Source organism: Sorex fumeus, unplaced genomic scaffold, assembly GCF_029834395.1.
Source record: "Sorex fumeus unplaced genomic scaffold, SorFum_2.1 ptg000007l, whole genome shotgun sequence".
In the NCBI taxonomy this organism is placed as follows: domain Eukaryota; kingdom Metazoa; phylum Chordata; class Mammalia; order Eulipotyphla; family Soricidae; genus Sorex; species Sorex fumeus.
The window spans coordinates 20,309,537-20,324,399 of record NW_026606064.1 but is presented as its reverse complement, the minus strand read 5'-3'; the positions used below and the strand labels follow the sequence as shown (position 1 = coordinate 20,324,399).

At 37.1% G+C, this 14,863-nt stretch overlaps 1 protein-coding gene across 1 annotated transcript in view; it reads left to right on the top strand.

The window, feature by feature from the left end:
• Window positions 1-14,863, top strand: part of CD44 (CD44 molecule (Indian blood group)) — a 94,172-nt gene that overhangs the window by 45,146 nt on the left and 34,163 nt on the right. The window contains exons 4-6 of the mRNA XM_056135462.1: window positions 3,400-3,468; window positions 6,428-6,658; window positions 13,657-13,785. Of these exons, the coding sequence (XP_055991437.1) occupies window positions 3,400-3,468; window positions 6,428-6,658; window positions 13,657-13,785 (429 nt within the window). The remainder of the gene's footprint in view (window positions 1-3,399; window positions 3,469-6,427; window positions 6,659-13,656; window positions 13,786-14,863) is intronic.

The following is a 14,863-nucleotide window of genomic DNA, read 5'->3' as shown; positions in this document are numbered from 1 at the left end:
ATATTATCATTAACCCCAGTCACATGTGGGTTTCTTAAAAGCAGGAACAGGAACACATTTGTCTTTTTCTCCTTTTTTATTCGGTAATGTGGCATGTATGTTAAGTTCATTCTTAAAATAAGTACATGAACTAATATATCTGTTTCTGTCTTTAGTGATTTCTCTAATGCTGCTTGCAGGCTTATTTATCTAAATGCATCGTGGCTTGCTTTCATGGCAGCCACTTTAGGAATTATTGTCATGGGTGTGCTAATTGGATGGATGAAGTCTTCCCTTGGGACAGTCTTCCCTTGATTCTTTCTCCTTTTTCGTATAATTAACAGTATTTACAAAAGTGCCTCTCTGTCTCCATCACATGTAGATTTTATGACCAAGATAAGGACACTGCTCATCTTGTGAGATTTACATATTCCTATAATGGTGAAGGGGCCGGAGGGAGGCAGGGTAGAGGTTGGGAACTATGCCATGAACTCTCAGGTAAATTAATGATCCATTAGAGGGGGGTGAAGGGGAGTCTGAGAAGAAGTTAAAGGGGTAAAATGTGTGATAGTGAAGGGTGTGGGGATGAGGAAGAGGAGGATTTAGATTGGACTATGAGGGATGACTAATCAAGGAGACGGCTTTCCTCAGTGAAGAGACTATTCATTTTTATTTTTTGATTATTGTGCTGAGAGACTATTCCTGGTTCTGAGCTCTGGCATGATCCCTGGTCACTCAGGAGATCATATATGGTGCTGGGGATTCACACTGGGTGAGCCACGTGAGAAGCACCTAACTTAGCTCCTGTGCTACTTCTCTACCCTAAGAATCTCTTTTGAGAAATCTTTTTTTTTTCCCCTTTATTTTATTTTATTTTTTTTTAAAGTTGTAGATTTACAATTTTTTGTGCTTTGGTTTCAATTTTGAGAAATCTTTTAAGACACCCTGACAGTGCTTGTTATTTTTCCTTAAAAATGCTCTTAACTAGTAGGAAAGGCATTTTTCAGGAAGCTGCCAGTTAATTTTACTATAAAGCCAAAGAAATTAGCAAATAAGGGGTACTCCCCTGCCTTTTCTGTGGGATAAAATGCTTCTTTGAATTGGAAAGCAATTGATACCCACTTATATTTTTGTCCAGTATTAGAATATTCAGTGATTTATGGCAGGATATTTGACATGTTTTCTTTCTGATAGCACAGCGGGTAGGGCGTTCGCCTTACAAGCGGCCAACATGGCCGACCCGAGTTCGATTCCTCCGCCCCTCTCAGAGAGCCCAGCAAGCTACCGAGAGTATTCGATATGCCAGACACAGTAACAACAAAGTCTCCAATGGAGACGTTACTGGGCCCGCTCGAGCAAATCGACAATCAACGGGAGGGCCTTTACCTTTGCCTTTTACCTTTTCTTTCTGACAGAAATCTGGTTGCCTCTCTCCATACATACATACATACATACATACATTTTTTCCTTTCTCTTTATCCAGAAATAACTCTAAATAAATCAACCTAACAAAGTGAAATTTTATGTGAAGACACATATTTTCGGGATTGGAGCGATAGCACAGCGGGTAGGGTGTTTGCCTTGCACGCAGCCGACCCAGGTTCAATCCCCAGCATCCCATATAGTCCTCTGAGCATCTCCAGGAGTAATTTCAGAGTGCAAAGTCAGGAGTAACAACCCCTGTGCATCGCCAGTTGTGACCCCAAAAAAGAAAAAAAAATACATTCTCTCTCTGTCTCTCTGTCTCTCTCTCTCTCACTCACTCACACACACACATACACAAATATAAAAGAGAAAGTATAGAGACTATAATCCGCAGATGGGTCCAACTTTCTATTATACATTTATACATATATTATACATTTCTATTATACAGAGATTTTAAGAGTTCAACAGAAAATTTGCTGGCCACATCACCCTGTTAGACAAGAGTATAATAATTTGTTAGGACACTCTACAGTTTTCATTTAGGACTCAAAGGATGTGGTTGAAGCTTTTTAGATTCTTTTTTCAGAGCTCTTTCCAAAATGTGGCTCAGAGGAGAACTAGTAGGTGTCTTTTGTAGGTGTAGGTTACTTCTGTACGTGCTCAGGCAATCGTAAGGATTGGTTTCAAACACTTATTTCTGGAGAAGAGAGGTGGGGGCAGGAGGGACAGAAGAGAGATGAGAAACAAAAGAAGACCTCAGAGTTGCATCAAGTTAGTAGTTTCAGGAAGAAATATTCAAATAGAACAAATGTATGCAACCTCAGAAACTACAAATTGAGAAAAAATATAGAGTAGGCACTTAGAGTGAATATTTAGATGAATAATTAATACATTAGTAAAAAAGGATTAATTTGTTCTTCAATATTTATCAATTGAAGTATTTTGTTTTAATCTTCAGAAATCTATGCAATTTATGTTGATAAATGGGTGGCATATCTATATTTATTGTTTTTTATTATTTCTGTAGAATATTGAGATTTTTTGTGATTTTTCTCATAGCTCATGCATTTATCTTAAGATATTTTTCAATGTAAGTATCATGCTAAGCGAAATGAGTCAGAAAGAGAGGGATAGACATAGAAAGATTGCATTCATCTGGGGAATATAAAGTAACAAAATATGAGATTAATACCCAAGAATAGCTGAGATCAGCACCAGGAGCATTACTCCATAACTTAGAGGCCAGCCGGGTATCCTAGAGGAAAGGGCAGTTCAGATAGAGAAGGGAGCACCAAATAAAGGGTGTTTGGAGGATCCTCCCAGGAGGGGAGATGCATGTCGAAAGTAGACTATGGACTGAACATGTTTGCCACTCAATGCCTCTTTTGCAGACCACAACACCCAAAAGGAGAGAGAGAACACAGGGGATTGCCCTGCCACAGAGGCAGGGGGGGATGGGGGGATGGGGATGGGGGGATATTATCCATGGTGGTGGAAAATGGGCACTGGTGGAGGGATGGGTATCTGATCATTGTATAATCGAAACCCAAGCACAAAAAATTGTAAATCTACAACTGTACCTCATGGTGTTTCACTAATAAAAAAAAAAGATATTTTTCAATGTTTTTATATTAACTTGTAATAAATTCAAAACTAATTTATAATGTGTGCTTCATTAGAGAATGATTATGTCTGTCTTTATCATTGTAACCCAGACTTCGACAGAGTTTGATATAGAAATTATGTATATGCTAATAAATAAATGACCAGGACTGGGAAGAAGTAAATTTCCAGAAGTGTATGAATCTAAATAAAAATGCAAAATGTATCACAAACATCTGAAAATTTCTTCTAAAACTTAACCATGTTTCAGATAAAACGTTGTATATAACAGGTTCTAACAGGTTTTATTCTAACTCATAGAAATAGAGTAGATTTTGCTCATATTATTTATATTTCTCATGCTTTTATTTTTCTTTTTTAACTCCATAGCTCCAGTTGGAGAAGATTGTGCTTCAGTCACAAACTTGACGAATGCCTTTGAAGGACAAGTCTCCATAAGTAAGTGTCCTTTTTAATTTTCCTTTTCCTTATTTTGTGTAAAGGGTCAGATGCATTTTTAAGTTTTCTGAGTAAATAGAATGATAGTCACTTTACTAAGACCAGGACCTTCAACTATGAATCAGTCTCCCTTCCTCTTTCCTTGTGATGGCTTGAAACTCCACTTTGGTTCTGCCTAATGCATTGTTCTTCAAACTTCTGTCATTTGGAAAATTATTCCACTTCTTTATATTTGGCATATCTATATATACACAGTACTGCCATTTGTTTGATTTAAAATTTTTAGTTTATTTTCTTATATTCTAGCAGTGGAAAGATCTAAATCTCACTCATGTTCTCCCTCATAAAGAAAAATTAATAAGAGTTAAAACCCTAGAGCCCCTTCAACATTCCAGGATTCTTCTAGAATTGTGTACAATTTCACTGAAGTCTTGAACAATAAAAACAAAGAGCATAAACTTCCTGATATGTTTTAGAACAGCTGTGCCATTTCTACTTAAAGTCATCTTGTCACCAAAAGTAGGCATCTAAAACTCTGTATAAAATAGAATAACTCCAATTTTCAAATATGCCAACATATTAATTGTAAACTTTCAGTTATTTATAATGATTTGCTCATAATTATTGTTATCTCAAGCTTGATTTCTTTGAGAAATATCAGAAAGTTAAGGAGGCCTGATTTGGCCTCCTGCCCACCATACCATTCAAGGTGCTTGGGAATGATACTTGGCATAAATATGAAACCATTTCTGAATCCCACAAATCCAACAGCCTTTCTACCATACTATCTCTCAATTATGTGCAGATTCAGCCTTAGCTTGTGTCTTCCCAGAGAAAGAAGAGGTCGGCAGTGTAAGCTGTGCTGTTTCACTCAGCAAGGTTTTAACTCCTAGAGTCTTTCTATCAGGGTAATGTTAGAGAAATGACTTATTCTTTCTAAACTTTGGTCTTTTCTTATATGTAATGAATAAACAAGAATTGTCATGACAACTAAGAAAAAAGCATGTCTAATGCACATTACCTTATAGTATATATTTCCTTTTCAGACCCATGTCTGTGGAGACTGAGGGCGATTGAGATGTTGGATGATTTCAAATAGTTTTATTTGCATCTCTTCTTGGACAAGCTGTGTAGGTGGATGAAAGGAATTGTTTCACCAGTGAAATGTAGTGGAAAATAAAAGTTAGATGCACTCTTGTTTAAGAGTAACCCATAATTGAAAGCAACAACTAGGAGTACTGCTACTTATTCAGTATTTAACCAGTGATTAGACTGACTGTATTGTGCACGAATTCCACCTTACTTTTTTTTCTCCATTTTTTATAATTTTATTTATTGAATCACCGTGAGAGCAGTTACAAAGCTTTCGGGTTTAAGTCTCGGTCATAAGATGAAATACCCATACCTTCACCAGTGCCCATTCTCCAGTACCAAAAACCCCAGTATATCCCCATTCCACACCCTCCCCCTACCTATAGGGCAGATGATTTCCAAATTACTCTCTCTCTACTTTGATTGCATTGATTACATTCAATATTTTGACACTAGACCCACCATTATTATTTTGGATTTTACTCTAACACTCAGATCTGCCGAAAAGTCAACAGTAGACAATTTGTTTTCTGTTGCTGGTTAAGAATGACATATGATGTTACGTGGCTGCAGTGGTGGCCGTGCAACTTTGAAATTACAAAATTTTAAAAATAAAATCTGGAGGGATTTCTTGCCCAAACCTGCTGGGTTCCGAGATTTGTTCCTGAGTCTCTCTCTGTGATCATAGCCCTTAAGCAGCTTGATCAGGAGCCAGAGAGGTCGTTCGTGGGCGGTGACACGGGATCTTGTTGGGATGGGGAGGAAAGGGCCGGATCCATTCCCATCCTGTGAGGCCCCACGTGTCTCATCACCGGGGACCCAAACCTGACTGTCCAGTGGCCTCTGGAGGATGACGGCCACCAGGCCGCCAGGGGGAACAGGCCAAGGCACGAAACTTATTCCCACCTGGGGTGGCCGAGAACCGGTAACTTACTGCAGGGACCTGATGCATTTCTGCTAAAAGTCGTTGGATTTTGAGAATTGTTTCTGAGTCTCTAGGATCGTGGCCGTTAAGCAGTTCGATCAGGAACCAGAGAGGCCATGCCTCCATTTATAGCTGAGCAAGAGGTGGTTTGTGGGTGTGTCTCTCACATATCTAACTTTTGGCCGTTTACTTTCTTGGTAAACTTTGCTCCAATTTTTTGGGGTCTGTCCAAGAGCACAGCAGGAATTTGGGGTTATCTGGAAGTCTGAAGGTGCCATCAGGCTGCTGATGCACTTGCCTCACAGGTACACATTGACTTGCTGGTGGCACCATACCCCCCAACTCTGAATTTCTTAGAGGATGCCAGAAGTCTATCAGTAGTTAGGAATCTAAATATTTTCCTTAGGAAGAAAATCTACTTTACATATTTTCCATTATTTCTTCTCTACTATTTTGTTTTCTATTTTACAACTCTTTTATAAATCGATGGAATTAACAGCTACTAATTTTACACATACTTCAGAAAGAAAACCAGAGACATTTTGAATACCATGCTAAGTACTTTGCAAGGTATCAGACTATGCTCATAATACAAGGTAGAGTTATCCTCACTTTACAAATGATGGAGCTGAGACATATAGAGTTACTTTGTCTAGAGTCATATGAAGCTGGATCCAGTGGCAGAGTGGAAGAAAGGATTGTCAGACAGACACCCAACAGGTCTCTTCTCATTTCCAAAACATTGTAGGGAATGCTGCACTTTCTTAGCTATCCACTTCCTTCTCTCCCTACCATCACCACTAGAAGATAGTTAAGTGTTATTTTTCTTAGTGAAAAATAAAAGACTGTGAAGGGACAGATTTATATGTTAATCAAGTCTGTTCTATACTCAGAACATGTCAACTGTCTAGTTCTGAAAGTTCCTTTTTTTTTCTCTCCCAGCTATTGTAAACCGTGATGGCACCCGCTATATGCAGAAAGGAGAATATAGAACTAACCCTAATGACATCAACCCCAGCAGTGCTCCTGATGAAGACATAAGCAGTGGCTCCTCCAGCGAAAGAAGCACTTCAGGAGGTTACATATTCCACACCCAGCTGCCAACTACACACCCAACTCAAGACCAAGACGGACCCTGGGTGTCTCATTACCCAGAGAACACCCAGGCTATGAGTAAGGAGAATGAATCACTATACCTTCCAATAACCATTCTTTGGCAAAAATATCTGACCTTCCTAATGATCTACACTCTTGATGGTCTTATCTTGAAAAAATGATAATATCACTTAGGAAGATTGGATATTGTAGTGCTTGATATGAATTGACTTATATAATTTTTTTATCTTTAGATTACATGCCATATCGAAAGCTTTTAAAGAATTCCCTTGTTTCTTGTCTCAGGGATCTGGTGACAATTCAAATCTGAGAGATAAATGTTTTCACTTTTGCAATTATTCCTACTTGTCCTTATCTACCAGCTGATGAGGCGGTTCTATGTATGAGTACAATTCCATCTTCCGTGTTACATTCAGTCCTCATCATCAGCCATGATTTACTAAACAATCCCATTGTTAAACTCGAAAGAAACATAGCCGAAAGAGTCACTTGATCAAATTAAATCTTCTTACGAGTTTTATATTTTAGCCTGTAGGGAAGGTTTTTAATATTTGTCAGTGTATGGTAGTAATTTTTTGCTTTGGTACAAAAAGTCTGGGAACATGTAAACATTGCATTAGATTTCTTGGGGGTTTTGCCTCTGGTGCTGCACTATCGTGGGAAAGAATTTCCATCTCCCTCTTTTTTCCTGTGCTTCTCTCTTCGCATTTTTCCTACGGTTTGTTTTAAAACAGGTTTCTGGATTGGCTGCATTCTTTCTGTGGAAGATTATTCAAATTCAAATAAGGCAATGACTTCTTGAGTGAATTTCCTTATATGGTTTGAATTTTTTCATTTTCTGGCTGTGGTTCTGGTCTCCAAAGTGTATGGCAGAGAGTGACTAGTTTGTGAATATGTACAATGGGTTCTTTTCTATCCCTCATCACTCAGAAACCAGGGAAATCGTCACAATATTAATTTCATGTAGTTACTCCTCAGTAGTGTTTCAGATTTCCCTAAGCGACTTGCCAATTTGGTGAGACAGATAGCATTAGAATTCTGGTCATTCTCTACATGATAAAATATTTTAGTCCATAAAATATTTCACAGAGCAGCTGTATTAAAAGTGCCCTGGTAGAAGTGGGGAGATAGACTAGAGCAGTTGTCAGTTGTATGCAACTGACACGGGTTCACTGTCCAGCATTGCTTATGGGTCCCTAGCACCACCAGGAGTGATTCCTGAGCACATAACCAGGAGCAAACCCTGAGCACAGTTAGGTGTGGGTCCCCAAACAAAAACAAAATAAACTACCTTGCTTTCCCAGATTATTGAGATTCTGGACATTGTGTGATTTTTTTTTTGTGGTCTTTGGGACAACGCTATTTTTGTTTATTCATTGTTTGGGGGCTACACCTAATGATATTCAGGAGTTTCTCCTGGCTCTGCACTCAGGATTCACTTCTGGCGGTGCTTGACCATATGGGATACCGGGGGTCCAATCAAGTTGTCTGTTTGCAAGGCAGACTCCGTACTTGTTCTCTGACCCCAGAACAACCCTTCTTGAGAGAAACTTCTACTGTCCAGACAGGCAGTGTTACTGCTTACTGGTTGCCTCTTGAGTTTCCTTCCTTTTGAAAGTAAGCATTTTTAAGATGCTTTTTATCAAGGCATGTGATTTTGTCACATGTCTTAGCAGAATGCTTGATCTCAGCAGACAGTAGGTCCAGTCTACCCCAAAGAACCATTTTCCACCAAAGTCAAAAATCTTGACAAAATATATCTGTGGAATTATTATATGGAGTTAGCCTTCAAGTTATCAAGGTACTTTCAAGTTATTCAAATTATTAAGATACGTTTACATGTGCTTTATACAAGGCAATCGTATTTTTTATGATGTTTATATTGCATCTTTGGGAGGGGAGAGCAAAGGGTGTTGGGATATACCTAGGTCAGTCATGTCCAAGGCAAACACCCTACCTTGGTTCTATGGTTCGGGCGCCTATAATTATGTCATCTTTCAAGGCAAATACCTTTCAGCCTGAGTCAGTCAATAAACATATGCTGAAAAATTTTTTTATATAGAAGGTCTATTCTAAGGCTTGGGATTCATAAATAAGCAATATTAGAAAGTAATACTGAGGAAAAGTAAAAGATTTAAAAGAAAATTGTTCATTCAACCTTTATTTGAGGTCATCTTTCTGCCAGATATTGCTACAAATATTGGAGCCTTTATAGTGAACAGAAATTGAGGAAAATGGGTTCAGGATTCAGGATCGGTGTTGAGAAACACACTGTGTTTTCTTGGAAAATTTTGATTGCTTAGGTTTTTTTTAGTAGGTTGGAATGAGAGCACCTCATTTATCCACCAGTGTAAGTTCAAGGAGAATATGAAAAACATTAAAGTACTATAGAATTTGATAAGACCATCAGAACTTCCAAATAAATTGATTCATGCAAAAAAATTACCAAAATGAAATTATGGAAATTTAAAAGCGGTACATGGTGTACTAGAAAAAGTCCTTGAATAAAGGACATTTTCTCAGTCCAGGGAGGAGGCTCCCAAAACCTTATGAATGTTGGAATGAGAATTGGGATTTGATGGGAGGGACCGATTCTGTCCTAGAGCAAGCAGGGGGGCAGAGGTCAAGAGGAGGGCTGGCCGAGTACATGGGAGCACAAGTCTGTGACTTTGCTCATTCATTCCTTCCTTGAGAGTCCTTAGTGGGTTGCAGTAGGAAAAGCCTTGAATGGCCATCTGGTAGGTTTTGATTTCCAGAAGAATTTTTATTAAAAATGTTATTTTTGGAAGACTCTTTCTAGCGGGGTGTCATCAGCCTCTTTTTAATTGGTGATCTGGAATTCTTTGGAATCAAAAACCTAAACTAATTCAGGAAGCAGATTACTGCCTGGGAACACTCTATTTTCTTGTCTTCTGGGTGTCAAACAAATAGCTTCTTTTCAGTCTGGCATGGCTTACTTGGGTGGAGACAGTTGGAAACTGCGGGCGAGTTAGTAGCACTTTAATTTTCCCCAAATCTCACTTTTTTCAAAAGGAAAAATAATGCCTATTTCAATGTCATTCTTGTAGGGTGACTTCCTATTGGATTATAGGGTGTGGGTGACAGAAACCCTGCACCTTTAGTGAAATTTCTAAGCTGAGAATGGGGTCCCTCCAGAGGTTTGCTCAACTTTATTTGGGCATCACTTGTGAAATTAGCACCTTCCTCTCTACTCTCTCTTCTGAGCAAATATGTCCTTTGTAGTACAGAATGTATTAAGTAACATGCTGATGTTTGGTGTGTACGGAGTCAATGTTTCTAGCCTGGAATTATTGTTTTCCAATTGCTTTAGTGAAAGGACATAAGGAATTTAAGAGATACCTGAAATAATGTGAAAAACTTTAGAGTATACATATATAAGATTACTTTATTTGTGATTAGAAGTCTTATCTTGCATAGTATTTCCAAAAGGATATATAACTCATAATTCTTTTTAAAATCTTAGATGTTTATCTTAATGATCTTTTCCATTCTTCTACAAGGGAAACATCCTGGGCTCAGGTCCAATTTGAGAGTCAAATGAAATAGTTCAGATTGTAAAATATTACTGATTATCTAACTTGACTAGAATTGAGAATTTCTCCAATTTGGCAAGTTTTGTTTTTCTAGAAACATTTATAAGTAAAAGTAAAGGTGATAAAAAATGATAGATGGATACTTGAGAAAACTTTCTCTGATTTCAAGACTTAAAAAATACTCTTTGCAAGTTCCTATTCAAGTATAAAACTTAGAAAGTTTAACATGTGTGAAGAGAGCTTTAAACTACTGAAGTAAAATGATATAACAGAAATATAGAGGTAAATCCCTCTAAAGATATTGGCCAAATTAATTAAAACAACTTCATGAAATGCTGTCTCAAGGATCTGTATTGAGTTCATAGCCAGGTCATCCAATCAAATAAATACAAACTTTATATCTTTTCATCAAAGATTATTAGGTTGCTACTGGGTTTTGCTCTGAGTCTGTGTTCAAGGGGTTCAGTTTGAGTGAGTAGCTTTTAATTGATACCCGTGCAGATTTTCATTTCTGTTGTTCTATGAATCTAAGAGATTAGAAAGATAAACCTAGCCATCTTTTCCTCTTCTAGTTTGCATTATATAGTGAATACAATGTACATTGACCAAACTAAGAGTTAAAATTTTATTGAATGAGTTCACAAAATTTATTGTCACAATTGATTGTTACTTCAACTGTGCATTCAAACATCCATACAACATCTCAGGAACACATTAATTAAATTTTTTTTCTGACTGGGTAATTTACAGACTAAGATTCAGTATCAGAGAACACAACAACAGGTAAATTCTTACGTTTTATACGTGTCTGTGGTCCTGAACACCACGTCTTTGAGTGTTAAGGAAAGGGGCATCCATTGTCATGCCAAAATTTCTACACTGCTCCTTTACCAACCTTAGGGACATCGGGGTATACATTTCATTTATGGGTATGAAGACCTCCTAGAAACCCCACCTGTTTTCCTTTTGGCAACATGCATAGCATCAAGTATTTTTGTTTTTTGTTTTCTTTTTTTTTTTTTTTGCCTCAGAGTTTCAATCGTTGGAAAGTTTATTCAGAACATTTCCTCTATAAATAATAGAAACAAGTTCTCCCCTTAGAAATAGTAGAAATAAGTCTACTTTCTGTTAATGTAATTATCACAGTTAATAATAGTAGAAAGAAATACTTGTTTTTGACTGGAAACTATAGACAATTTGTTCTGTACCTAAAACCTCAATGATAAGTGGATGGGAATGTGATATGCTAGATTATGGTTTATGTCATAATCTAGACCCCTAAAAACATACCTGGAATTTTTTACTTTTATTTATCAATTCTTGAAATGTATTATTTTGACTTGAGAGGTTTTGTGGAGAAAAGAGTTAAACTCTGTAATAATGGGATATTGCAAGTATATATAATTATTACAAACTCATATTAGAGGCCAGAGCAAAAGTACAGCCAACCAGGGTTCAATCCCCAGCAACACATATGGTCCCCCAAGCACTGCCAGGAGTAATTCTTGAGTGCAGAGCCAGTAGTAATGTCTGACCATTGTTGTGGTGACCCAAAAGGCCAAAGAAACAAACAAAAAAACCCAAAAATCCCTCATCATGAGAGAAGAATATGAGCACAATTAAGAATAACTAGAATTCTTTCTATAGGAGATTAAGAAATGCTTATTTTTATTTGCTTAGTTTATAATATATTGAATAATCAATTTTGACAAAGATCAATGTAAAGAAAATATTTTCGATATGTTTACATATTAAGATGATTAAAATAATGCTAGAGTGCTGGAGAAAAAGCCAGAGAATGAGTGAGAGAAATATTGAAAGATAAATTATATTTTATTTTTTAAACTTGCGCGACATCTTATCAGGACATCTTTTTATGACATCTTATTATCTCATTCCTACTTTGGACAAACTTGCAGGTTATCGAATGTAGACTGCCCACAGGGCAGAGTCTGGCAAACTCCCCGTGGCGTACCAAATATGCCAAATACCAGTAACAATGATGGGTCTCATTCTCCTAAAGAGCCTTGAATATAATCTCAGGGCTAGGATGAAAGAGACGTTACTGAGGCCTGCTCGAGGCAATCGACGAATAACAGGATGATGAAATGAAATGAAATGAAAAAAACTTTGCAATATCTGAACAATATTGTGAAGGAAAAATTCTTTTCTAACTAAAGCGCTTCTCATTAATTTATCTTTGGTCTTTTTTGGTTTTCTTCAGAGCTGAGAAAATGGTGCATATTACCTTCATATTTGGAGATTCATGTTGGTTTTGATCTCTTCACTTGAACCTTTTTCAATTTTTGTCGACTGTAATCTTATATTCTTTGGATAAATATAATGGTTGCAGAAATGAAACTTTGGAAATCCTCATTAGGGTTCTTGCTTCTGGTCTTTTAGACTTGCTTTACTTTGGTTTGTGGGACACAGTTGGCAGTTCTTGGGGGCCATTTCTGGCTCTGTCCTTGGGGGTTACTTCCAGCAGTGCCCTGGGGATCATGCAGTACCAGACATTGAACCTGGGTATTGTACTTACAATGCATCCTCTCCAGGCCACTGAACTATCTCTCTGGCCTACTTAGTGAGATCCTTGGATTGCTTCATCTCTGTCTTCTCTTTTTTAAAATGGACTCAAAATATTCTGTTCTACCTTACAAAATATAGTGCTAATATAAAAAAGTGATCAATGCAAAGTTGCTAGAGAATTTTTTTTCTAAATGAAGAAAAGTGAAGGCATCTTTTTTAAAAACTTCTACTTTATGTTCATTATTCCCTGTGATTGGGATTTCTGGCAGAAATACAATATAAATTTTCAGATAATAATATTGGATTGCCAAGATAAAATGTTAGCAGATCAAGAGCTAGGACTCCAAAGAGCTAAATTTTAGAGAAAGACTCTCAGATTTGAAGAGGATTTTAAATAATCTCATTCAATCAACAGTTTTAATCATTTTATCTCACACACAGTTTTGTTGTTAAATAATCTTTCTGATGGTGGATAACATAATACTATATAAAGAAGCCCATTGTTGTATTGTTTGGTTTATTACTTTCTAAATCCAACATGGAAGAATAGTCATCTCACTGAAATTCTTACCACAGGTCATAGTTTCACCGTTTGGAAGGACAGATCAAAATTTAATCCCTCTTTTATATTATGGTGTTTCAAAATTCAAAAGCTATCTTTCATTCTGTCCTCAGGAACTCTGTTGTTTAGGCTTTCTTATTCAGACAAGCCAAAGTTTTTCAACACAATTTTTTTAATCTTCAAGAAGAGGAATATGAACTATGATATTTAAAGTCCTTTATCTCTGATACTCTATGAACTCTAGTCTGGGCCTCTGAAAGAAATATAATGTGCTTTTTATATTTCTTTACACTATCTATATCAAGTATAGATGATTTTCTTGAGTAATAAAAGAGAGAGTATAAGCAATGCAATTTCCTTGGAACTGGTAATTAACTTTTCAACAATCAATTCAATTATGGTTACAACAGCTTTGATGGGCACTAGTGATTCAACTTCCAAAACAACAGCCAAGAGACAAGGCGCCCAAGATTGGTTTTCTTGGTGGTTTCAGCCCACAGAGGACAGGAATCATCTTCACACAACAACAAATATGGCTGGTAATAAGTTCTGGTTATCCTCATTTCATAAATTTTCTTGACAATTTTAAGGAATTCTCACTGATCTCTGGAATTTTTGTTAAAGTCTAAAATCCTTTGTGAGGGGACTGTAGCAATAGCACAGCGGGTAGGGCGTGTGCCTTGCGTGCGGCAAACCTGGGTTCGATTCCCAGCATCCCATGTGGTCCCCTGAACACCACCAGGATTGATTCCTGAGTGCAAAGCCAGGAATAACCCGTGTTCATCATCGGGTGTGATGCAAAAAAAAAAAAGAAAATTGTCCTTTGGGAGGTCTGAAGTGCTAGTCCAGTGGGTAGTGCATTTGCCTTGCACATAGTCAATCCGAGTTCTATCCTTAGCATCCACTATCATTCCCCAAGCACCGCCAGGAGTGATTCCTGAGGACAGAACCAGAAGTAAACCCTGAGCATTGCTTGGTGTGAATAAAGGCAAAAAAATTTTAAAAATATAAACAGTCCTTGGATTTCGCAAGTATTTTTTAAAAACTAAGATTTGAGATGTATGTGTTTGGTTCTAGTAAAGGTATTTCTTCTCTCTATGGAATTAGCATAGCCTTAGAGAGTAAGAATACTGCAAAGAGGCCAGGATTTTCTTAATGGCAATACAATTTTGACTCTAGAATGTAGTCTAAAATGACCAAATTCATATAAAGTTCTTGAATTTTCATGACAGAATAAATGGCATAGCTAGTGTTAGTATAGCAAGCTTCCATCAGTGCAATTCTTCTTGGGTTAAATACAAATAGTATTAAAAAAAGACAGATAACCATTTTAGAAAATGGCATGAATCTCATTCGAAATGTAGGAAACCACTTAGCAGTAAAGATAAATATTTTGCCACAACCATTGAGAAATGGTAGAATATCTTTCCATCTCCTCCTGTCTGTTGTGTATTCAAAAGGAAAAAGTGAGACTTTCTCCAAGTCTTGGACACAGTCCATTATGGTGAACTTTTTTGGTTGATTAATAAGTTCCTGGTGTGATGTTTGATTGTTTTTTCCTCTGTAGTAGGTATTTCTGGGAATTAATCTGTAGTCTCCATTTACATTCAGAGCTAC